The sequence below is a fragment of the Sus scrofa genome, chromosome 11, assembly GCF_000003025.6.
Source record: "Sus scrofa isolate TJ Tabasco breed Duroc chromosome 11, Sscrofa11.1, whole genome shotgun sequence".
Lineage (NCBI taxonomy): Eukaryota > Metazoa > Chordata > Mammalia > Artiodactyla > Suidae > Sus > Sus scrofa.
Genome location: NC_010453.5, coordinates 45,303,818 through 45,330,561, shown reverse-complemented (window position 1 = coordinate 45,330,561; position 26,744 = coordinate 45,303,818). Strand labels below are relative to the sequence as shown.

The following is a 26,744-nucleotide window of genomic DNA, read 5'->3' as shown; positions in this document are numbered from 1 at the left end:
CGACCTACACCACAGCTCATGGCAACGCCGGATCCTTAACCCACTGAGCAAGGCCAGGGATCGAACCTGCAACCTCATCCTTCCTAGTTGGATTCGTTAACCACTGCGCCACGATGGGAACTCCCTTTCTTTGTCTTTTTAGGGCCGCACCCTCGGCATGTGGAGATTCCCTGGCTAGAGGTCCCATCAGAGCAGTAGCTGCCGTCCTACACCACGGCCACAGTAACGTGGGATACGAGCCGCATCTGTGACCTACACTACAGGTCACGGCAACACCAGATCCTTAACCCACTGGGCAAGACCAGGGATCCAACCTGTGTCCTTATGGATACAAGTCAGGTTCGTTAACTGCTGAGCCACAACAGGAACTCCTAAACTGGTTTTCTTAACTGTGGATCGTGGACAAAAAGCGTGAACATAACTTTATAGACCAAGCTACAGGTCCTAAAGATTATAGCAAGAAATACAGAATTTGTACATTATGCATTTTCTCAATCAACTGATACTAAAAGTTTTTTGCTACTAGGTCTATATGGGGAGAAAGTAGAAACCCCCCTCTTTTTTTTTTTTTTTTTTTTTTTTTTTTAAAAATTAGGGCTGTGCCTGTGGCATATGGAAGTTCCTGGGTTAGGGGTCTAATTGGAGCTTCAGCTGAGGCCTACGCCACAGCCAAAGCAACACCAGATCCAAGCTGTGTCTGCGATCTATGCTGCAGCTTCCTGCAACATTGGATCCTTAACCCACTGAATAAGGCAAGGGATCAAACCGCATCCACCCTGAGACTATGTCGGGTTCTTAACCCCCTGAGTCACAATGGGAACTCCAAAAAGAACACTTTTGATATTCAAAACTCCTTTAGGAGTTCCCATTGTGGTGCAGCAAAAACAATCTGACTAGTATCCATGAGGATGTAGGTTCGATGCCTGGCCTTGCTCAGTGGGTTAAGGATCTGGCGTTGCCGTGACCTGTGGTGTAGGTCTCAGAAATGGCTTGGATCGGGGGTTGCAGTGGCTGTGGCTGAGGCGAAGGCTGGCAGCTGTAGCTCTAGTTTGACTCCTAGCCTGGGAACCTCCATGTGCAGCGGGTGTAGCCCTAAAAAGCATTAAAAAAAAAAAAAAAACAACAACAAAAAAACCTCAACAAACAAACAAAAATCCCCTCCTTTAATCTATGTCTCGTCCAATAAAGACCATCCTCCCTCCATCCCCTCCTCCCAATTCCTATTCTTCAGATGTGTTAATAAAGCAGCTTTGCCACAGTTGAGTGTACCTCTGTCCTGAGGAGTAAGCTGTTTTTCCATTTCATAAACTGACTTTTCAGTTCTTTGGTCATAACCATTTAAAATTAATTTCACAGCCTGCTCCCACTGGACGAATGTATGCTTCTTATTCCTAGGTTATTTGGGGGAACTTCACTGTCACTGTCATGTTCAAACTATATTTAACTTAGAAGACAGGGCCCTTTAGGATCTGGTCCACACTTACTTCTCTAATCATGTCCATTGACACTCTACTGCATGAACTAAAGTATCTGTAGCTGAGGAGCTCCCACTGCAGCTCAGCAGAAAAGAATCTGACTAGTATCCATGAAGATGTAGGTTCGATCCCTGGCCTTGATCAGTGGGTTAAGGATTTGGTGTTGCCTTGAGCTGTGGTGTAGATCACAGACATGGCTCGGGTGTTGCCTTGAGCTGTGGTGTAGATCACAGACATGGCTCGGGTGTTGCCTTGAGCTGTGGTGTAGATCACAGACGTGGCTCGGGTCTGGTGTGGCTATGGCTGTGGCGTACGCCAGCGGCTACAGCTCTGATTTGACCCCTAGCCTGGGAACGTCCATATGCCACAGCTTTGGCCCTAAAAAGACAGGGAAAAAAAAATTATCTGTAGCTGAGACTAGTTTTATAGTAGTTTATTAAACACCTACTATGTACCAGGTCTTTAGTTAGGTGGTACAGATATAAAAATGAATAAGACCCTATGCTAGTTGCCTAGATTACTTCTAATTTCTCCTTTTTAATAACAGAACTCTGATTATATTATGACAGTAATGGGCTCATCGAGTGAAAAAGTACATTTTATCATCCTCCTTTGCTGCCAGGTGTGGCCATGAGACTAAATTCTGACCCATGGAATATAAATAGAAGATCTTGGGTAGAACTTACAGAAAAATGACTTTAGAAAAGGAGATGGTATTTTCCTTCATTTACTCTTGCTTTCTGCTTGGAATGCGGTTGTGATGGCTTAGCTACAGCAACCATATTGTGATGCTGAGGATGGAAATCACACACCAAGGATGGTTTGAAGAGAAAGGCTGAAGGAACCTAGTTATCTGATGACCTCAAAGCGCCACACACTAGTCCTGAAAAGCTTATCTCTAGGCTTTTATCTGAGAGACAGAACAATTTGCTTAAGTCACTGCACTAGCAGTGGAACACAATTCCTAGACCTCTACTCTTATCCTTAAGTAAGTTATGGTGTTTATTTTGTTGCATGTTGTATTTCTCCACAGGGAAGGTATCTGGCATGCAGTATGTACCCCATGAAATGCTTCCTTTGTTTTTCTTTTTGTAGCTGGAGCACTATACAGAACAGTAGGTTAAAGCACAAGCTCTGGAATTAAAACAGGCTCCAGCCACTTATTTGTAAACGTGGGCAAGTTGATGACCTCTCAGTTACCTCACAGGTAATACGGGGAGAATAAAAAATAACTGGATATTCTGGGTACCCTCAGCCCTACTCTCCATCCTTTTCCACCCTGCTCTGCACCCCAGGTGCTGTCAGTGGTGTCTTCTGGTTTCTGATTATGTTTTCCCAGTGGACTACACCGCAGGTTTACAGGTGGGAGGAGAAAGAAGTTGGGATATCTGTTCTGCAGCTCCTTCTCTGCCTGGCAGCGGTTTGGTAACAGCTGAATTCTTCAACAGAAGAACAAAGTTTCTGGAGTAGCCACTGTGGCTCAGCGGGTTAACGAACCCATCTAGTATCCATGAGGATGCAGGTTCTATCCCTGGCTTTGCTCAGTGGGTTGAGGATCTGGTGTTGCCGTGAGCCACAGTGTAGGTCACAGATGAGGCTTGGATCCCTAGTTGCTGTGGATGTGGCATAGGATGGCAGCTGCAGCTCCGATTTGACCCGAAGCCTGGGAACGTCCATATGCTTCAGGTACAGCCCTAAAAAGCAGAAAAAAAAAAAAAAAAAAAAAAAAAAAGAACGAAGTTTCCATAAGAAGGCACCAACCCCTCTCCTTGTCCCTTGAGACCCAGGAGTGATTAAAGCTTTGCACGGTTACCAATCCTAAAATGTTCATTATCACCTGTTGGTTTCTACCTGTTTGTAAACAGTCCCTTCCGTAGGTGACATGTGTTCCCTAAAAGGATCTTGACTGATAAACAGTAACCTACAGCAGCGGGCTGATGAGAGGATAAAATGAGACATGCATATGAAAGTACCCAGGCCTTAATACATGCTAACTAGGAAGAGCAGTTTCCACTTGATGTTCTCTCTGTCCACAGCACTCACTCCCATTTGTTTTTCAGGACTTAGCTGAAATGTCACCCCCTCTAGGAAGTCTGCTCTGTTTATAGCAGCTTCTTTGGTGTTCCTTTCAAGAACTTAAAGCCTTTAATGCTTAACTTATTTGTAATTATTTTAATTGTTGACTTGAATCAGCCACTCAATAAACTGTGCCTTCCTCTAGGGAAGTCATAATGTTCAATAAATGCTGGTAAAATGAATACATTTATTTCTATTGTCATTTTTGAATCTAAGTGCTTTAATATGTCAACGAGAGTACTCAGTGGTTGATCCCTATATTATCCGCATTTTCAACAGTGAATACAATTGGATATTGGATGCTGAATATCCAACTAATATTTCTTAGCCTGAATCTCAGTTTGTAAATATCCAACTAATATTTCTTAGTCTGAATCTCAGTTTGTAAATGTATCTTAGAACTTTTCCTGACTATACGATTCAAAATAAACTTTAATGACTACATGCAAAAATAAGTTTCAGGGGTAGTGTTGACATTTTATCGTAACTAATATGTGGAAGCACTTAATTTTCAAATGTTCTATGTAATCTCATTTTCCTTCTTTCTCCAAGAGGCAAGTAGCCACAGCAATGAAGAGGCGTGTTTATAAAATAAGACATGGCTGCTCCTCCAGCTCCCTGAGAGGCCTCCTTCCCTCCACTGCCAACTGGGCAGCGCATATTATTCTGTCTTCCCTCCTTGTTTCCCCAGCAGGGTGTTTCTTTTTTCCTCGATGTATCCCTACAGCGGCCTCTTGTTTCTCTACCACCACCTTAACTACCTGCTTCATTTCTACCTGACTTGATATAAGAGTCTGTTGCCTCTTTCTCTCCATTCTTTTTTTTTTTTTTTTTTTTTTTTCTTTTTGTCTTTCCAGGGCTGCATCCGTGGCATATGGAGGTTCCCAGGCTAGGGGGCGAATCGGAGCTACAGCTGCCAGACTACACCACAGCCACAGTGACTCGGCATCCGAAGTGTGTCTGCAACCTACACCACAGCCCACAGCAACGCCAGATCCTTAACCCACTGAGCAAGGCCAGGGATTGAACCCTGAGTCCTCATGGATACTAATGGATACTAGTTGGGTTCGTTACTGCTGAGCCATGATAGGAACTCCTCTTTTCATTCTTCTAATTCATCTTTCAGTGCCACTGTCCAAGTTGGAGAACACAAACCTGACACATTTGGTACTTGCTTCCTATTTAGTGTTTTATCACAAGGTATTCTATGATACACAGTTTCCATGATTAGACTCCTGGGCACTCCAGGGCAGGAGCCCTGGGCCTGGAATAAGGCTTGAATAAATGAATACTTTCAAAGGACTGTACCGCAGACCAATTTCCTAAGAGGGATTCCCAAATGCTTTGAGATACAGCATGGAAGAACCTTGAGGATATTATGTTACGTGAAATAAGCCAGTCAAAAAAAGACAAGTATTATGCCACCTATTTGAGGTATCCAAAAGAGTCAAATTCGTAGAAATGGAAAAGGAGAGTGGTGGGTTGCCAGGGGCTATGGAGGTGGGGTGGGGGGAGCGGAGCTGTTGCTCAGTGAGTTTAAAGTTCCAGTTTTGCAAGATGAAAAAGTTCTGAGGCTCGGCCTCACAATAATATGCATACACTTAACACCACTAAAATGTATGCTTAAAAACATGTAAAAGGGTATATTGTATATGTTTTTACTACCATAAAAACCCACCAAAACCAACCCAAAAGCTTTAAACAAAAGAATGTTTTGAAGAGGTTCCCTTATGGCGCAGTGGGTGAAGGGTCTGGCATTGACACAGTTGTGGCATGGGTTCATCCCTGGCCTGGGAACTTCCTCATGCTGCAGGTGTGGCAAAAAAAAAAAGGTTTTGGAAAAGAGCAACAATGTTGAAAAGTGCATTGTTTCTCATATGAGCTATTTGGACTTTGCTGTTGAAGGAAGTTACATTATTTTATTAGATATTTTGCACCCCATCTTATTAAATAGAAGAAAACAAAAATAGGAGTTCCCGCTGTGGCACAGTGGAAATAAATCCAACTAGGAACCATGAGGTTGAGGGTTTGATCCCTGGCCTCGCTCAGTGGGTTAAGGATCTGGTGTTGCCGTGAGCTGTGGTGTAGGTGGCAGATGTGGCTTGGATCTGGTGTTGCTGTGGCTCTGGTGTAGGCTGGCAGCAACAGCTCTGATTGGACCCCTAGCCTGGGAACCTTCATACGCCGCAGGTGTGGCCCTAAAAGGACAAAAGACAAAAAATAAAAATAAAAATAATAATAATAGGACCTCATTTCTTATATATGTAATAGCAAAGCAAGTTTCCATCAGAATCTATTTTTATCTGCATACACTGCCATTTAAAATTTCCTTAATATTAAGATAATGATGAGTCCTAGCAAAATCCAGCTGCTCAAAAATGTTGAGCATTTGGTTTTACTTCTTTCAGGTCTTGCTTATGTGTTACCTTCTCAGAGAAACTATCCCTCCCTATTTCTCACCCTTCTCCCTGTTTTACTTTTCTCCATTGCATTTATCATTTTTTCACTTGCTCCAAAATTTATTTTTTTGTCTTTTGGTTTAGAGTCTACCTCCATAAAAGAAGGAAAGCTTCATGGAAGCAGGAATTTTTAGATCCCTATTGCCCCTAACAGGGTGTGGCACAAAGCTGGTGCTCAGTGAACATTTCTGAATGAATGAATGAATGAATGATGTTCAGGCCTGCTATGACAGATGCCTCTCAGCTCTATTTAAGTCTGGACATAAAGTCTTTTTTTTTTTTTTTTTTTTTTTTTGTCTGTTTGCATTTTCTAGGGCCGCTCCTGCGGCATGTGGAGGTTCCCAGGCTAGAAGTCGAGTCGGTGCCACAGCCACCGGCCTACGCCAGAGCCACAGCAACGCGGGATCCGAGCTGCGTCTGCAACCTACACCACAGCTCACGGCAACGCCAGATCCTTAACCCACTGAGCAAGGCCAGGGATCGAACCCACAACCTCATGGTTCCTAGTCGGATTTGTTAACCACTGCGCCATGACGGGAACTCCTAAGTCTGGACATAAAGTCTTATGAGAGCCTTTATTCAAGAGCTGCTCCTACACTATGTGAAAGAAAATGCCACTACAGTAATTCAATAACATGGCTTCAGCTAATCAGGCAACATCACCTTTATAAGCATAGTGAGCAGTATTTATTTATTTAGCCATGCCTGAGGCATACGGAAGCTCCCTAGCCAGGGATCAAACCTGTGCCACAGCAGTGATAACGCTGGATCCTTAACTCGCTGAGCAACCAGGGAACTCTTTGTGGGCAGTATTTATGATCCTAAGTAACACTGCAGTTATTGAGTAGAAATAAAAATGACTGGTAAGATATGAAAAAAGCATATTCTGCCCTATGAATATGTGCAATCTTTCTATTCGTAAACTTTTTTTTTTTTTTTTTTTTTTTTTGTCTTTTTAGGGCCACACCCACGGCATGTGGAAGTTCCCAGGCTAGGAGTTGAATCAGAGCTGCAGCTCCCGGGCTATGCCACAGCCACAGCCACAGCAACATGGGATCCATGCTACATCTGTGACCTATATCATAGCTCACAGCAACGCCGGATCCTTAACCCACTGAGCAAAGCCAGGGATTGAACCTGTGTCCTCATGGATACTAGTCCGTTTTGTTACCACTGAGCTACGATGGGAACTCCCCCTATTGGTAAACTTCTGGGCTCAGTCACATTACTGCCTGAAGTTCAGGTTATCTGTTAATTACATTAGGATAGTATATGTCAAGTGATTTCTCATTTACATCATTATCTATGCCTAAACACTACCAAAATTCAAACAAATTCCATGGAGATAATAGTGACTCTGGAAAGTTGATTTCTGCTTCTCCTGAAACATACATTCTTCCTTTCCAGATATTTTGTCAGTTAGGTACTATCCATTAGTGACAACCCAAAGATCCAGACACTGGAAATTTCTAAACCTTACCAACTTCTGATTAGTACTGAGTAACTAGCATAAGATAGATCACAGATTGGCAAACTATGGTCCATGTTCTGTTTCTATATGGACTGCCTACTAAGAATGGACTTAACATTTTAAAAGAAAGGTAAATACAAACCAAATATGCAAGAGTGAAGGTAGGTGCCTCGCAAATATTTATTCTCTTGCTCTTAAAAAAAAAAAAAAAATGTGCCCACGCCTGATAGATGACTGTTAAATAAAGTGGGCACAAAAATTCAGATATACAATTAGCTGCTTTTTATTTTGGTCATTCTACTATTACACCCTTTTTTTTTTGTCTTTTTGCCTCTTGAGGGCCGCTCCCGCGGCATATGGAGGTTCCCAGGCTAGGGGCTCCATCGGAGCTGTAGCTGCCAGCCTACGCCAGAGCCACAGCAACGTGGGATCTGAGCCGCGTCTGCGGCCTACACCACAGCTCACGGCAACGCCGGATCCTTAACCCACTGAGCGGGGCCAAGGATCAAACCCGCAACCTCAGGGTTCCTAGTCGGATTCGTTAACCACTGAGCCACGAGGGGAACTCCTCTTACACCTATTTAAACAGTAGTGTTTCTTTTATGTTACTCTCTTAAAGTTATTTACCCTTTCTACTCAAAAGATGGTGCTTTAGGTAACAAATTTTGTTATGCCCCTTCAGTTATTAACAGAGTTAATCTTTTAACTGAGGAAGGCTCTTATTTTCTGGCTATTTCACATTTCTTTTTCCAATTTAAAACTCTTACAGATTCCATGATATGAAACCCTTTGAATATTATATTTATTATATAATTTTTTTTTGGCCACACCCACAGCATGTGGACGTTCTGGGCCAGGGATCAAATCCATGTCACAGCAGCAATCCAAGCCATAGCAGTGACAACGTTGGATCCAGATCCTTAACCTGCTTCACCACCTGGAAAGTCCACACAGAGTAGACATGATATTAGATATACAAATTACTAAAAGTGAACTTTTGTATTGGAACCACTGCTTTAATTTTTATGGGCTGGTTTAGGTTAATAACATTTGTAATTTTATAAAGAAACGGTATAGATTAATGAAAGCATCAAATTATTAGTGGTATTAACAGGCCCTGAAGTAAATCGTATTCCAGATTTAGGAAAGGCCTCGGAAGGGCTGTGGTAAAAACAAATGACAGGATTAACTGGAAATCTACCAGGAGTAATTTACTGTTACAATGTGATTTAGGAGATAAAAAACTGATAAGATAGGTACTTTTGTGTCATCCAGAAGCATCCAACTAAAACATTAATATATAACTTGGGGATTATAACATATTGAGAAAGAATGCTGACTGATAAATGCAGGCATAATAAGCCTGGTGGATTATTCCTGGAATCTAGAAAAAGAGCTAGAAATTAAGAATCTATTAGTGTTCAGCCAGTGCCACTTTTCCAAAGAGAAGAAATACTATGTCTAGTAGATATAATTACTTTGTTTTCCAAAAAAAAAAAAAAAAAGATATAAGCTAGGAATCAAAGAAATAAATATTTACGGGCTTTCACAGAAAGGGCCAAACTTAAATTTGTCTAGGATCACTGACCCAGCTTTCCTACCAAGTGGCAGAATGAGGAACTGGCCCACATCATTCAGTCCTCATGGCTCTACTTCCATGGCCACCAAAAAATTCCCGATTTCTAATTTCGCATACAGCTAAATTACATCAGGAAGAGGCTGCAATTAGTATTGCTGAGACTTGAAATGGAAAAAATATTTTTAAAAATGTAAATGTACATGGCTAGCTATCTTGAGGTCTGAGCATATTCTGGTGAGATAAATCTAGATTCGACGTTAAAAAGTGAGAGCAGAGGAGCTCTCTGGCAGCCTAGAGGTTACGAATCTGGCATTGTCAATGCAGTGGCTCAGCTCACTGCTGAGGCACTGGGTTCGATCTCTGGCCCAGGAATTTCCATGTGCCATGTGTTTCCCCCCAGCCCCCAAAAAGGTGAAATCAGAGCTTCCAAACAAATGGGACAAGAGTGTTAGAGGTACAATGAGCAGATGGTCCCCTCAGGCCCCAGAGATGGCTGGAGCCCCTTTAATCTACCCACAGCATTCATTTACCCTGGCGTGCCATACAAATATTATACTTTCCTATGTGTGTTATGATATGAAAAATGTGGGTGGCAGAGAGTTGACACGACTCTGTGGTAATGCCACCCCAGGCGGCATCCTGTGTCACTTAATACATCCAATGGATTGTACTCATTAAGTATATCATAAATAATGGCTAAATTCCATCTTGATGCAATTATAAACTCTTCCTTATGAATAATGAGAAAAATATTTTTATAACTTATCTAAATTTTTTTTCTTTGCTTTTTAGTGCCACACCTGTGGCATATGGAAGTTCCCAGGCTAGGCGTCGAATTGGAGCTGCAGCTGCTGGCCTCCACCACAGCTGAGCAACACAGGATCCAAGCTGCGTCTGTGACCTTCACCACAACTCACTGCAACGCCAGATCCTTAGCCTACTAAGCGAGGCCAGGAATTGAACCCACATCCTCATGGATACTAGTTGGGTTCATTACTGCAGAGCCACAATGGAAACTCTCTCTCTTTTTTAACCTAATTAAAAAAAAAATTGGTAAAATACACACAATATAAAATTTATCATCTTAACCATTTTTAAGTGTTCTCAGTGGCATTAGGTATGTTTACACAGCTGAGCGACCATCACCACCACCCATCCACAGAAATTTTTCCATCTTGTGTAACTGAAACTCTGCACACATTAAAGCAGTAACTGCCCACTGCCCCTGGTTCCTGGAAACCAACATTCTACTTTCTGCCTCTTTGGATCTGACAACTCTAGGTATATCCTGTCTACTTGCATTTTTCTTTTGTCCTAAGGAGAAGTGTTAATAAGTGGTAAAATGTGATACACTAGACAATGGAATACTATTCAGCTATAAAGAATGAAATGGAGTTTTCCTGTGGCACAGTGGGTTAAGGGTTGGGCATTGTCACTGGAGTAGCTTGGGTTGCTGCTGTGGCATGAGTTTGATCACTGGCCCGGGAACTTCCAGGAGGTATTACAAATTACCTACCTCAATAGTTTGTAATACCTATAAGGGAGATAAGAGTAGTAAAATTGATTCACTTTGCTGTACATCTGAACTAATACAACACTGTAAGTCAACTATGCACCAATAAAATTTTTTAAAAAGTGGTGAAATGACTAAAGTCAGACTTAAGAATGCAGTAAGAGAGGAATAAAGTCTATATTATTAAACATTCTATTTCTGAATAATGAAAATGAGCACAAATTAGAAAATATATTGTGAATATTACACTCCCTGCCCTTGGAATTTCTGTTTAACCTGTACTGTCACCTATTAAATCCTGGACATTCTTTAAGCTCCTGGGCCAGGGATTGAACCTGCACCACAGCTGTAACCAGACAAAGCAGTGACAACACCAGACCCCTAACCTGCTGAATGACAAGGTAACTCTTTTGTGAAAAAATTGAAAGTATAGTTAATTCACAATGTAAATCCTGGACATTCTTCAAGGCCATCCTCAAATATTCTTTTCCCTGGAGCCCATCAACATCATATAATCTCTTCTTTCTTTGAATTTCCACAGCAGTTTGTATTTCCTTTAAGGTAGTCCACTCGATTTTACCTTTTATTATTATTTTTTCCCTATTTCAGCTATATCCATGGCACATGGAAGTTCTGGGGCCAAGCGTGGAATCCCAGCTGCATCTGCAACCCACACCACAGCTGCGGCAACACTGGATTCCTAACCAACTGCTCCGGACTGGGAATTGAACCTGAAATGTCACAGAGACAAGTTGGATCATCAATCCACCAAGCCACAGAGGGAACTCCTCACCTTCTATTATTATTGTTTTTTGTTTTGTTTTGTTTTTTTTAGGGCTGTACCCTTGGCATATGGAGGTTCCCAGGCTAGGGGTTGAATCAGAGCTAGAGTTGCTGGCCTATGCCACAGCCACAGCAACGCAGGATCTGAGCCACATCTGCAACCTATACCACAGCTCATGGCAATGCTGGATCCTTAACCCACTGGGCGAGGCCAGGGATCAAACCCAAGTCCTCACAGATACTAGTGTCGGATGATTCGTTAACCACTGAGCCATGATGGGACTCCCACCTTCTACTATTTTTATTTGTTTTCCTATTCTTTTTTTTTTTTTTGTCTTTTCTGGGGCCACACCCGTGGCATGTGGAGGTTCCCAGGCTAGGGGTCTAATTGGAGCTACAGCTGCTGGTTTATGCCAGAGCCATAGCAATGCCAGATCCACAGCTCCGAGACCTACGCCACAGCTCACGGCAATGCCAGATCCTTAACCCACTGATCGGGGCCAGAGATCGAACCCGAAACCTCATGGGTTTGTTAACCACTGTGCCACGACAGGAACTCCTGTTTTCCTATTCTTGATCCTGAAAAAGAAACATCTTCAAAGCTGATTTATCTTAATGATCAGATATTCCATAGTGTTTTGCATAGGTTTTTCCATATAGTCAGTACACACTTCCAGAACTTAACTTGAACATTTTTTGCCTTCCAGATAACTGTTTTCTAAATCACTTCTAGAGAATCATCTGGAGAATCGTCTTGTTTATATAATCATTTGTGTATAAATTATGTGAACGTAATCAACCCATCCAAGATATGCTAGTCAACGAGATAACTGGTATAAGCCACGAACTGAACCCTATCATCACCTCGCTGCAATGCAGTCATTCTAGACCTGATGGGCTGGCGTTGCACATTCTTACTATGTTCCCTACTCGGAGACTAAAGCTCTTTCTTTCTTTCTTTCTTTTTTAATGCTTACAATACTTGGAAAGAAGACTAACAGCAGGGTTGCTAATATGCCTTTTTAATAAAGTACTGAAAAAATAGTGACTGCTATGAATCCTGAGTAATTGGCATTTTGGAAAAGGATGGCAGCAGAAAATTAGCAAAAGAGAGTCCCATGCTGCTCTGGAAGGAGAGAGGAAAGTTGCTCCCCAAAGGGTTAGAACAGGAGTTCCTTTGGTGGCTCAGCAGGTTAAGGATGGGGGTATCATCACTGCTCCAGTCTGAGTTCAATCCCTGGCCCAGGAACCTCCATATGCTATGGGCACACCCACCCCCCCACCAAAGGATTAGAATAGCTCCCATTTTTTTTCTAGGAAAGGGACAGGTGAAGTGAGGAAAAACAGCTAGAACAGACCTTGAAAGAGAAAGCAGAAGATCAATGGAAATGAACTGTGTTTCTGGATGAAAGAGATTGAAGGGGTGTTGTCTGATGCAGAAGCAGGACTAAACATGGTCTTGGGAGCTGCTTACACTCTCCCGGTAGCTTACTTAGTTTAACATTACAATTCCACACACAGGAACAACCAAAGACCCAGAATCGCCAAAGCAATCCTGAGAAACAAAAACCAAGCAGGAGGCATAACTCTCCCAGACTTCAAGAAATACTACAAAGCCACAGTCATCAAAACAGTGTGGTACTGGTATCAAAACAGACAGATAGACCAATGGAACAGAATAGAGAACCCGGAAATAAACCCTGACACCAATGGTCAATTAATCTTTGACAAGGGAGGCAAGAACATAAAATGGGACAAAGAAAGTCTATTCAGCAAGCAATGCTGGGAAACCTGGACAGCTGCATGCAAAGCAATGAAACTAGAACACACCCTCACACCATGCACAAAAATAAACTCCAAATGGCTGAAAGACTTAAATATACGACAGGACACCATCAAACTCCTAGAAGAAAACATAGGCAAAACACTCTCTGACATCAACCTCATGAATATTTTCTCAGGTCAGTCTCCCAAAGCAATAGAAATTAGAGCAAAAATAAACCCATGGGACCTCATCAAACTGAAAGGCTTTTGCACAGCAAAGGAAACCCAAAAGAAAACAATAAGACAACTTACAGAATGGGAGAAAACAGTTTCAAATGATGCAACCGACAAGGGCTTAATCTCTAGAATATATAAACAACTTATACAACCCAACAGCAAAAAAGCCAATCAATCAATGGAAAAATGGGCAAAAGACCTGAATAGACATTTCTCCAAGGAAGATATACTGATGGCCAACAAACACATGAAAAAATGCTCAACATTGCTGATTATAAGAGAAATGCAAATCAAAACTACCATGAGATACCACCTCACACCAGTCAGAATGGCCATCATTAATAAATCCACAAATAACAAGTGCTGGAGGGGCTGTGGAGAAAAGGGAACCCTCCTGCACTGCTGGTGGGAATGTAAACTGGTACAGCCACTATGGAGAACAGTTTGGAGATACCTTAGAAATCTATACATACAACTTCCACATGACCCTACAATCCCACTCTTGGGCACCTATCCGGACAAAACTCTACTTAAAAGAGACACATGCACCCGCATGTTCATTGCAGCGCTATTCACAATAGCCAGGACATGGAAACAACCCAAATGTCCATCGACAGAGGATTGGATGCGGAAGATGTGGTCTATATACACAATGGAATACTACTCAGCCATAAAAAAGAATGACATCATGCCATTTGCAGCAACATGGATGGAACTAGAGACTCTCATCCTGAGTGAAATGAGCCAGAAAGACAAAGACAAATACCATATGATATCACTTATAACTGGAATCTAATATCCAGCACAAATGAACATCTCCTCAGAAAAGAAAAGCATGGACTTGGAGAAGAGACTTGTGGCTGCCTGATGGGAGGGGGAGGGAGTGGGAGGGATCGGGAGCTTGGGCTTATCAGACACAACTTAGAATAGATTTACAAGGAGATCCTGCTGAGTAGCATTGAGAACTTTGTCTAGATACTCATGTTGCAACAGAAGAAAGGGTGGGGACAAAAATGTAATTGTAATGTATACATGTAAGGATAACTTGATCCCCTTGCTGTACAGTGGGAAAATTAAAAAAAAAAAAATTCCACACACAGCTTAGAGTTTTAACAGCTAAGAAGACAAATAAATTGGGGGAGGCAATAACTGATTTTTAAAAAAATTCTATGTTACCAAATATTGATTGAATATCCTCTTTGTTCATGGGGTACGCAAGGCAATGGGAACACAGCTTCTGTCCTTTAAGCACTTACATTCTGTGATTCCAGTTAGTTTTTGTTGGTTCATTAAATACCTGAAAAACAACTCTGCCGCAGCTGTGATGTCAATGGTCAGAGCTTTCCTATAAAATACACCTTTTAGGGTTGTCGTCATATGTAAATATCACATGAGCACCGCAAAACGTTCATATGATTATAAAAGAATGTGAAGAAAAATGTCTCAAGCTCTTATGCCTCCTCTTCCTCTCCATAACACAGCTCTACCTCCAATTAACAGGAGTTTTGTGTTTTCCTCATATTTTTAGTGCATGTATAAACACACATCCATCTATGCATTCATCCAACCATCCCTCCATCTTTTTTTTTTTTTTGTCTTTTCTAGGGCTGCACCTGCAGCATATGGAGCTTCCCAGGCTAGGGGTCCAATCAGAGTAGCCACCGGCCCACACCAGAGCCCCAGTAATGTGGGATCTGAGCCATGTCTGCGACCTACACCACAGCTCACGGCAACACCGGATCCTTAACCCATTGAGCAAGGCCAGGCAGGGATCGAACCCAAAATGTCATGGATACTAGTCAGGTTCGTTAACCTCTGAGCCCAGGTGGGAACTCCCATAAATTCTGTATTAACAAAATGATAGAAAATATAAGAGAAGCACTGTATTATGGAAAATTGAAAATACTCAAAATAACAACTGTAAAAATGACTATTGTAAAAATGACAATGCCTTAAGAGAATCATAGCATGTTAGTAAAAAGGAGTCCAGACTTCATTTCATGTAATCTCCCTCCTAATTTTACAGATAAGAACCAGCTCCAGATATTTAAATGACTTGCCCCAGCCGACCCAGTCAGTTCACATGCCTAATTCTGCATTTTTAGTACATAGTCTCGATTTGACTGGTTTACAGCATGATCTCAGTTTTCATTAGGATGTAGCTGTGATCATACCTCTTATGAAAAACTTTCTCTTGTATATAAAAGAAACTTTACTGAAGAAAAAGAGAAGAAAATGCAGATAAGCATAAAGAAGGAAATAAAAACTACCCAATCAATACTCCCTATTTCAGATCTTCTTAATTTTGTCTCATTGCAGAACCTTATCTGAACATACTGGAGAAATTTTACTGTTACTTATGTCCTGGTGACAGTCAGGATGTCAGGGTATCAGAATCAGGTTACTGAGCTACAGTCAGAAAAGTAGGAGGTCAGGGTCAGAAGGAGTAGATCATTGCTTGGAACAGAAGGGACAGAAAGGCAGGCCAGAGAGTGTGACAGGCTTTGCGAATTTCGTTGTATCTTGTGGTTTTCTTTTTTTTTTTTTTAGTATAGCATTTTTTATTACTGTATTACATTTATGATTGTATAATGATCAATGCAACCAAATTTTATAGCATTTCCAACACAAACCCCCAGCACATCTCCCCATCACCCTGTCTCTTGTGGTTTTCATCTGACCCTACATTTCCCAATAGCATCCATCCACCATTCAGTCTACTCTCTTCCTGGGGATTAGAATGTAGACACATCCTAGTGTCTGCCATGAGCTTAGCCCACTTTCTGAGGAAAACTTGCCAAGCCGTGGTCCTTGTGAAGAAACAGCTGTAGTCAGCTTTCTTTCTTTTTTTTTTTCTTTTTTTTTTGTCTTTTTGCCTTTTCTAGGGCCGTTCCTGTGGCATACGGAGGTTCCCAGGCTAGGGGTCTAATCGTAGCCACCGGCCTAGGTCAGAGCCATAGCAACGCTGGATCCGAGCCGCGTCTGCGACCTACACCACAGCTCACGGCAATGCTGGATCGTTAACCCACTGAGCAAGGCCAGGGATCGAACCCGCAACCTCATGGTTCCTAATCAGATCCTTTAACCACTGAGCCATGACAGGAACTCCAGTAGTTAACTTTCTTTGGTACCATGTGATGTCTGCTCACTTAGTAAGGGCAGCCATTCAGTTAGGCTGGCTAATAACCTTCCAAGTCTTGCCACAAAGGGGTATCTCCCAACAAGGATGAGCTGTGCCAACTAGAGTCTTGCTTTTGCAATATACAGAGAGAACGAGGTTATAAGGGAGCAGACTGGGGAAAGGATGCGTAGAAACATGTCTCAAGAGAAGGGGCTGTGGGCACACGTTGACGAGGAAAGGGAAACCATAAGCGAGCAGATGCTAAGAAATAGAGAGAAGCTGATGTATCACTAGGGGAGAAGATCCATGGACTCAGCTGTGGAAATCCACAGAGCTGCCTTGTACCCGAGCTGGTTGATCTAGACTTCCTGTTTTCTCCATCCTGTTAGCTCAGTCTCGATTGCCACACACATCCTTAGGGTAATTATCCCTTATTTCATTCAGATTGTAACTCTGTTATTTTTTCAAAAGAAAGGAGGCTGAAGTATGTAATCACCAAGCAATCTCTCACATCTCACTGCTCTGGAGTAGCATGTTCTGAATGTATAATGAAACAGCTTAGATCAGAAGTTCCCATACTTGACCGATTATTATAATCATCTAGGGAGTTAAAAAAATTAACTGGGGACTCACTGAATCAGAATATTGCATAGAAAATCTGGTTTTAAGTCTCTTTGTTCTGATGGTAAAAATCATGTTTCTTCTGAGAAATTATGGCACGGAGGGGAAACCATGTTGAAATAAAGTGAAATATTTAATATGCTTGCTCCTATTTTTTTTTTCTGTTGTCTTTTTATTCTTAATTCTAATTAAATATTTCCTAATTTATTTTCTCTACTTTTAATGCAAAAATTTCAAATTTTTTCTTTGACTGATTTCTATGAACATGCATTTTTACCTAATAACACATTTAGGCAATCATTACATAATTTTAATACATTACATAATATGATTGGCTTTATACTTTAAAAGAAACTCAGAGCAAAATTATTATTTTACAAATAAGAGGGGGCAGATGATATTCTGCATCTCCTTATTCTTATGTAAATTTAAAAATGATACAAACTGTCTCTCTAATTCATTTATAATTTGTCCCTGGAGACCGGGGGAGGTAAGTGCTAGATTAATGTTAATTCCTGGGCAAGTACAATATATTAACTAGAAATATAAAACCCAACTATCAACTGTTAAGATATTTACTCATTCAGAAAAGGGACTGATACAGATCTTTCAAGGCCCTTTTATTTATTTGTTTGTTTGTTTATTTATTTATTTTTGCCTTTTCTAGGGCTGCTTCCTGGGGCATATGGAGGTTCCCAGGGTAGGTGTCTAATCGGAGCTGTAGCCACAGTCCTACGTCAGAGCCACAGCAACTCGGGATCCGAGCCTCATCTGCAGCCTACACCACAGCTCATGGCAATGCCAGATCCTTAACCCACTGAGCAAGGCCAGGGATCGAACCTGCAACCTCATGGTTCCTAGTTGGATTTGTTAACCACTGAGTCACGATGGGAACTCCTCGAGGCCCTTTTATAAAACTATTAAAGTTAGTTTAAAACCAACATGAGTGAGGGGAAATAAAGTATATTTAGGGAAAATCAGAGATACTAACACTCTAGGTTAATTTTTATTATACTTACAAAGACTGTTGGTTTGGGTATAAATATATTGTCTTCATGTTCTCTAGGCACATTCGAAGTCTTTGATTTCTGATTTTCTGTCACATTTTTGGATTCCATTTTAGTAAAAAGTAACTTGTTCTCCTTCCGCTTACTACGCATATTTGTGAGAATCTGTTTCATTGCTGCCAATTCCTGTTGATACATGAAAACAGAACAAAATGGCAAGTATGATTTTAGCAAGCTAATAATGATTGATGTTAAAACATTTATTTTCATCCTTTTTTAAATCCTTTTTTCATACCCATGGCATTGAAAGTTCCCGTACCAGGGATTAAACCTTTGCCTCTGAAGTGACCCTGAGTTGCTGCAGTCATATCCCCTCCCCTGCCCCCCCACTGTTTTTGGCTGTACCACATGGAAGTTCCTGGGCCAGGGATTGAATCTGAGCTGCATCTGTGGCCTATGCCACAGCTTTGGCAACACTGGATCCTTAACCCACTGTGCTGGGCTAGGGATTGAACCTGTGCCCCAGGGCTCCAGAGATGCTCTGATCCTGTTGTGTCACAGTGGGAACTCTGCTGCAGTCATATTCTTTTTTTTTTTTTTTTTTTTTGAGTGATACATGGATAATTTATTTTTTCAGAACAAAGGTCATGAATAAAACTTATATGGGAATTTTTTTTTTTAATTTTCCCACTGTACAGCAAGGGGATCAAGTTATCCTTACATGTATACATTACAATTACATTTTTTCCCCCACCCTTTCTTCTGTTGCAACATGAGTATCTAGACAAAGTTCTCAATGCTACTCAGCAGGATCTCCTTGTAAATCTATTCTAAGTTGTGTCTGATAAGCCCAAGCTCCCGATCCCTCCCACTCCCTCCCCCTCCCATCAGGCAGCCACAAGTCTCTTCTCCAAGTCCATGCTTTTCTTTTCTGAGGAGATGTTCATTTGTGCTGGATATTAGATTCCAGTTATAAGTGATATCATATGGTATTTGTCTTTGTCTTTCTGGCTCATTTCACTCAGGATGAGAGTCTCTAGTTCCATCCATGTTGCTGCAAATGGCATGATGTCATTCTTTTTTATGGCTGAGTAGTATTCCATTGTGTATATAGACCACATCTTCCGCATCCAATCCTCTGTCGATGGACATTTGGGTTGTTTCCATGTCCTGGCTATTGTGAATAGCGCTGCAATGAACATGCGGGTGCATGTGTCTCTTTTAAGTAGAGTTTTGTCCGGATAGGTGCCCAAGAGTGGGATTGTAGGGTCATGTGGAAGTTGTATGTATAGATTTCTAAGGTATCTCCAAACTGTTCTCCATAGTGGCTGTACCAGTTTACATTCCCACCAACAGTGCAGGAGGGTTCCCTTTTCTCCACAGCCCCTCCAGCACTTGTTATTTGTGGATTTATTAGTGATGGCCATTCTGACTGGTGTGAGGTGGTATCTCATGGTAGTTTTGATTTGCATTTCTCTTATAATCAGCGATGTTGAACATTTTTTCACGTGTTTGCTGGCCATCTGTTGCAGTCATATTCTTAACCCACTGTGCCATAATGGGAACTCCTATTTTTATTCTTGAAGTAGAAAAAACATTTGAAGCAAATATATAAATGAGGAAAGCTGTGAAAATTAATGTGCAATAATGATGCATGTGAATCTCATAGTCATTAATACTTTTAATATGATAAATGATAAATACATCATTCCAAAGGGCTAAGCGGAGGGGGGGGGGAAGGATCAATTAGGAGTATGAGATTAACAGATCCAAACCACTGTACGTAAAGGGATAAGCAACAAGGACTTACTGTATAGCACAGAGAACTATATTCAATATCTTTTAATAACCTACAGTGAAAAATAATCTGCAAAAAAAAAAAAAAAAAAAAAAAAAAAAAGAGTTCCCGTCGTGGTGCAGTGGTTAACGAATCCGACTAGGAACCATGAGGTTTCGGGTTTGATCCCTGCCCTTGCTCAGTGGGTTAAGGATCCGGCGTTGCCGTGAGCTGTGGGGTAGGTTGCAGACATGGCTCGGATCCTGCGTTGCTGTGGCTCTGGCGTAGGCCAGCGGCTACAGCTCTGATTAGACCCCTAGCCTGGGAACCTCCATATGCCGAGAGAGCAGCCCAAGAAAAGGCAAAAAGACCAAAAAAAAAAAAAAAAAATCTGAAAAAATATGTATAACTGAAGCACTTTGATGTACACCTGAAACTAACATAATATTGTAAATTTGTATTTTTTGTTTGTTTGTTTTTAGGTTCATACCCTCAGCATACATAGGTTCCCAGGCTAGGGGTTAAATCAGAGCTATAGCTGCTGTCCTACACCACAGCCACAGCAACACGGGATCCAAGCTGCATCTGTGACCTACACCACAGCTCATGGCAACACCAGATCCTTAACCCACTGAGCGAGGCTAGGGATTGAACTCTCATCCTCATGGATAGTCAGGTTCAACAACTGCTGAGCCTTGACAGGAAATCCCTGTATTTGTATTTAATTGAAGTAAATATACTTAAAAAAAAAAAAATCATCCCTGAGTTCTCTTGTGGTGCAATGGGTTAAGAATCTAGCATTGCCACTGCAGTGACTCAGGTTGCTGCTGTTGTGCAGGTTCCGTCTGTGGCCCGGGAACTTCCACATGCTATGAGTGAAGCCAAAACAAAAACAAAAACAAAAACAAAAACACCCCCAAATCATTCAGTAATCTAGTGGTTCCCAAATTTTTCTACACACTGGAATAGCCTGAGGAGCTTCAAAAACAATTGATGCCTATGTCCCATACCTAAAGACTGTGAGACTTGGCTTTGAAATTTTTTAATGATCTCCAGGTGATTCTAACAGACAAATCTGGGAACCACTGGCAAAGCTACTCCCTCCAGTTTATCTACACATGCTTGTTAAGCAGATTATTTTGGCACTTAACTTTTTTTCTTCTACCTCTCAAACTGTCCTATTTCCTTTTGAAGTCTTATATGAAAGATGGAAGGGAAAAAGCGTACAAGCTTTTTTTTCTTGCTTATTGATTGGCAGTTCAAACAGTAAGTATAATATAGCTTCAGGACTTCTTCAACTATCTTAGTCCCAGACTCACAGACACAGAAAACTTATGGTCACCAAAGAGGAAAGGAAGAGGGTGATAAATTGGGAATTTGGGAGGAACAGAGACACACTATTATATATAAAATAGATAAACAACAAAGACCCATTGTATAGCACAGGGAACTAGATTCAATATCTTGTAATAAACTACAGTGAAAAATAATCTGAAAAAATATATATGGAATTCTCTTGTGGTGCAGTGGGTTAAGGATCTGGTATTGTTACTACAGCAGCTTGGATCACTGCTGTGGTGTGGATTCGATCCTTGGCCAGGAACTTCCAAATGCAGCCAAAAAAAAAAAATTAAGAATATATATATACGGAGTTCCCATCGTGGCGTAGTGGTTAACGAATCCGACTAGGAACCATGAGGTTGCGGGTTCGGTCCCTGCCCTTGCTCAGTGGGTTAGGGATCCGGCGTTGCCGTGAGCTGTGGTGTAGGTTGCAGACGCGGCTTGGATCCGGCGTTGCTGTGGCTCTGGCGAAGGCCCGTGGCTGCAGCTCCGATTCAACCCCTAGCCTGGGAACCTCCATATGCCGCGGGAGCGGCCCAAGAAATAGCAACAACAGCAAAAAAAGACAAAACACAAAAAAAAAAAAAAAAAAAAAAAAAAAAGAATATATATATAAAATGGGAATTCCCATTACGGCTCAGTGGTTAACAAACTTGACTAGGATCCATGAGGATGCGGATTCAATCCCTGTCCTCGATCAGTGGGTTAAGGATAAGGTGTTGCTATGGCTGTGGCATAGGCTGGCAGCTACACCTCTGATTCGACCCCTAGCCTGGGAACCTCCATGTGCTGCAGGTGCTGCCCTAAAATAGAAAGAAAAAAAAAAAGAATATATAAAAGAATGTAAAACGGAATCACTTTGCTATATACCTGCAACATTATGAATCAACTATATTTCAATTAAAAAAAAACCCTATATTATTCCCTATTTGTTTACAAATGGAAACTTGAGTTAGCTTTTCAGTTGTTATCTGAACTAAGAACTAATTATGCTGAAATTCAAGAACTCAGCACAAAATTTTCACTCCTTCCCACTTTCAAGTCTTTTATTGTTCTCCATAGTCTTCAGCACCTAACACTAACTAGTGGATATTCATGATTAACTGTTCAAGTGATTCAATCAAAACTAAGTATATGGAGAGAGGACAGACTAAACTCTCCTTTACCTTACCATCTGCAGAACATGGTAGGCTGTGGCGGGAGGTAATTTTTTTCCTATTATTTTGTTTCATTTTCATGCCAAGACGCGTGAAGTTACAGCGATGGAAGGATGTTCTGCTCCCTTCAACTAATCTGTTTATAGACATCAGCTCTGTGTCAGAGCAAGTTCCTACAGGCCTTTTTTTTTTTTTCTGGCTGTCATTAGTTCTATTTAGAACCATCTAGCTTGAGTGAGTATTTTAAAACAGAGTTGAGTTTAAGCCACAGAGCCTTAATAAATCTCTGGGCCAAGAGAGAAGCTGGAAGAAACGGTGCCAGAATCCTCTTTCTCTTTCCCGAAGGACTGGGGCTGGTTTGGCCAACACACATGAGGATGTGTATACCTTCAGACACTGCCAATCTGATATACTTTTATTTGAGCCCTTTGAGGACTCTTGTTGTGTTGAGATTATGTTACTTCATCATATGCGCCCCTATCATGAAGTATAAACCACTGATTTAATGTTAAACATACCTGGCATTATGGTAGATTTCAGCTCCTGTTCTACTTTCCACACGATAACTAGAAGGGAGACGGGAGATGATATTTCTGAGCCCATTAAGGGAACACTATTTATGTGAAAAAAACCCTCTTTTTACTAGCCCTAACGTGTGTACCTTGGCACGAAGATAAAATAATAGGAAAAAATTTCTTCCAACACAACCTACTACTATTCTACAGGTAATAACGTCAAGGGGATCGGACCTTCTGGGGGAGAGGAAGTGGAGACAACAGGGATGAGAAGGGAGAAAAGGAAGGAGGTACGGGGTTACTAGGCAGAGGGCTTCGGCTCCTAAGTGCCCAAGAGGGGGCCACATATATTTCTGATCCCCCTGTTTTGTTTTGTTATTGTTGTTGGTTTTTTTTTTTTTTTTTTTTGCTTTTTAAGGCTGCACCTGTGACATATGGAGGTTCCCAGGCTAAGGGTCCTATCGGACCTCTAGCTGCCAGCCTATGCCAGGGATCCTAGCTGCGTCTGTGACCTACACCACAGCTCATGGCAATGCTGGATCCCTGACCCACTGAGTGAGGCCAGGGATCAAACCAGCATCGTCATGGATACCAGTAGGATTTGTTTCCGCTGCGCCACAATGGGAACTCCAGTTTTGTTTCTCTTTGGCTTCACTTGCTGCTGGTATAGGAACAGTTACAGGAGGCCAATCATCCCTGGTGCTGGTGAGGAGACAGATGGGAAATTCATGGGTTTCTGCTTTATTCAGACTGGGATCACCCCAACTTACAGTGTTGTCACAGTAATACTTTTGTTTATTTGATAGCATTAAACAATGTTAGCATGGTTTCTGAAATCTAAGTAATGAACACTTTAAAAGCAACAGAACTCTGGAGTTCCTGTCATGGATCAGTGGTTAACGAACCCGAGGTTGTGGGTTTGATCCCTGGCCTTACTCAGTGGGTTAAGGATCTGGCATTGCTGTGAGCTGCGGTGTAGACCAGCAGCTACAGCTCCGATTCAACTGCTAGCCTGGGAACCTCCACATGCCACGGGTGTGGTCCTAAAAAGACGAAAGACAAAAAAAAAAAAAAAAAGAAAAAAGAAAAAAAGCAACGGAATTCTGTAAAATTCCTATTAGGATAATACACAGCTATAATGAATACCAAAATAACATGCAGAACAATTTTGTTCAGTTTTATTATGTTTGAATATATAGATGACCCCTTTATATCAATGGTAAATCTGAAGAAAGAAAACTCCACTTCGACAGCAAATAGCATCCACAGTACTGTCATAGTCTGAGCACACAGAAAGCCAAGAACAGGTAGTAGAAATATTTCAGTATTGGGTTAGAAGTCAAAGACACATCTATTTCTGACCCTATTATTAAGTGTGTAAACTTAATCTATTCTGGTTCAATGAGCTTCAGTTTCCTAATTGATAAAACGTATGTTTGCGTTAACTTTTTGGATTTTTACCAGTCTGATAAATGTTTGGGTACATTTATTTTGCATTCTCCTACTGTGAGGGTGAGCAGCTTTTCATGTATTTAAAGGTATTCTCCTTTCTGTTGATACCCTTGGCTCATTTTTCTACTGGGTGACTGGTCATTTTCTTTCATATTTTAAGCTCTCTCTCTCTCTCTCTCTTTTTTTTTTTTTTTTTTTGCCATGCCCTCAACATGTGGAAGTTCCCAGACTAGGGATAGAACTTATATCAGAGCAGTGTCAATGCTTGGTCCTTAACCTGCTGTGCCACCAGGGAACTCCCTTGAGGACCTCTTCATATATTAGAGACATTAGCTCCTGTGTGTAACATGAGCAGCGGGTTTCCTTCCCTTTCGAGTTTGCTTATGCTTTTTACTGTTTTCTTTGCTATGAAGAACTTTCTGGTTCTTATGTAGCTGAATATGCAGTCATTAATTTTATGGCCTTGCCATGTTTGTTTCTTCCATTTTCCTCAAGTTACTTTTATGGTTTCTTTTTCTTTTCTTTTTCAAACATTTAGATCTTTGATTTGTTTGAAGTTTAGCCTGGCTTATGGTAAAAAGTATGGATTCAACATCTTTCCCCCAAGGCTATTCCATAGTAACAACATTGTGTACTACGAAAGAGACATTTTTTTTTTTCCTCACTGATTTGAGATACTATATCACCTTCCTTAAGCACATGATTTATTTCTGGACTTTTAAACTCCATTCCAATGGTCTATCTATTCATGCACTCATATCACACTGTTTTAATGTTTAATAGTTAAGGGATTTTTTTTTTTTGGCTATGGTCTCCTGGTAAGGGTAGGAATTAAAAAAAAAATAACTGACTTCTACGATATTGAGTCTTCCTTACTCTGAAAATATTTTAATATTTCTTTTACCTACATGTTGGCATAAATTGTCCTGCCCTACTTGGAGTTACTATTATAATGAAATGGTGATTCACAAAATCTCAATTCATAAACTGAAAAAACAAGCAAAAATAACAACATAACATGTAAGAACCAGAAAAACTTGTCACTACAAAATGAGATCCTTTGGTAAAATTAAGTCATCTTGAAATCTGGCTTGGTCTTAACCTGATTTGGTTCTTAACATGTTTTCTTGTCTGCCTCCTGATTTCTGGCTCCATCTCCTATTTAAGATTCTGGTCTTATTGTTGAAACTTGACTTTTGCATTTCATTTCTCTAGCTTTTGATTCTGTTTTTTTCTGTTCTCTGTCCTTTTCTGATTGGCCAGTAGGTTTGTTTGTACTATGGTGTAATGATTTATAAACACTGTTAACTGCAGAGCAGAGAGTGTGATTAGGTCCACAGAAAAGGAACCTCCGATGTTCAAAGGAAAATGTTTCGGGTATCAAGTTCATCCGGATTCTATTTCTTACATTAGCTATTGCTCAAAATCATGTCATTTAGTTAGGTTCCTACTTGGACCTTGACTTTCTTATAGAAGTTTTTCCCCTTCTACTTGAGTTCCTTTTTTCCCACTCAGTGATGGAAATAATATATCTTTCCCATATTATCTAAGATTATCTAGCTTCTTAATCATACTGTTTGCTGGGATCAATTTTATACTGACTGATTTTAAAAATGATGCATAGTTGCTGTTATGCAATTTCGTTTTATTGCATATCTTGGCAAGTTGCATTACTTCTTGCATCTCTTTTTGTCATCTGATGGCAAACAATCTAATAATTTTATGAGAGAGGGTCCTGTAGTAAACTATTGTACTTTCCTTCAGAACTTTGATAGTAGTTTTGGGAGAGTTCACTGACTTTCTCTCACATCCTCCTACTGGCATTTTTACTTACTTATAATAACTTCAGGATTTTGGTTTTAGCAATTTTTGAAAATGTCAGAAACATTTCTGGTATACTGCTTATTTTTTGGTAAATACTTCTTTCCCAAAATCTTTCTGAAGAAACTAATTACCGGACTTGTAAGTTTTTTTCTGCTACAGAAATTTTTGTTTTCTCTGGAGAGGAGAGTCAGTTTCTCTGTTTATTATGATTTCTCCCTTTTGTGCCATTAATTTTCTTCTTCGACGGCCTTCAGTTGTGTGTTCCAATTTATGAATGAAGGAACAGATTAAACGTTTTCTTTCTCCTGCTATGGGTCATTCATCTGAATGAGACGGTTGAGTACGATCCGTGGACATGAAAATCTGTCAAGCAGGCTTTACTCTGGGGTCCTCTGGCAGGAAGTTGGGTTCTCTTGTCCAAAATGACAAAATTGGAGGGTTCTAATCTGGCGCTTCTTCATTTTGGCAGTTCTAGTCTATTCCTGGCAAGTGCTCTATTAATTCTGAAAGCCATTTGTCAAAAAATTTTTTAAATTCCTGCTTTTAAAAATTATAGGAGAATTACTTGTTCG

General features: G+C 40.9%; 1 protein-coding gene across 5 annotated transcripts in view; it reads right to left on the bottom strand.

Moving 5' to 3' along the window:
• Positions 1-26,744, bottom strand: part of PIBF1 (progesterone immunomodulatory binding factor 1) — a 286,663-nt gene that overhangs the window by 32,147 nt on the left and 227,772 nt on the right. For 3 of the 5 annotated variants that reach the window (XM_021065663.1, XM_021065660.1, XM_021065661.1), the window contains exon 17: positions 18,119-18,292. In XM_021065663.1, the coding sequence (XP_020921322.1) occupies positions 18,119-18,292 (174 nt within the window). Of the gene's footprint in view, positions 1-9,858; positions 11,305-18,118; positions 18,293-26,744 lie in introns of those variants that run through there. The other 2 variants (XM_021065658.1, XM_021065659.1) reach the window with 2 other exon arrangements.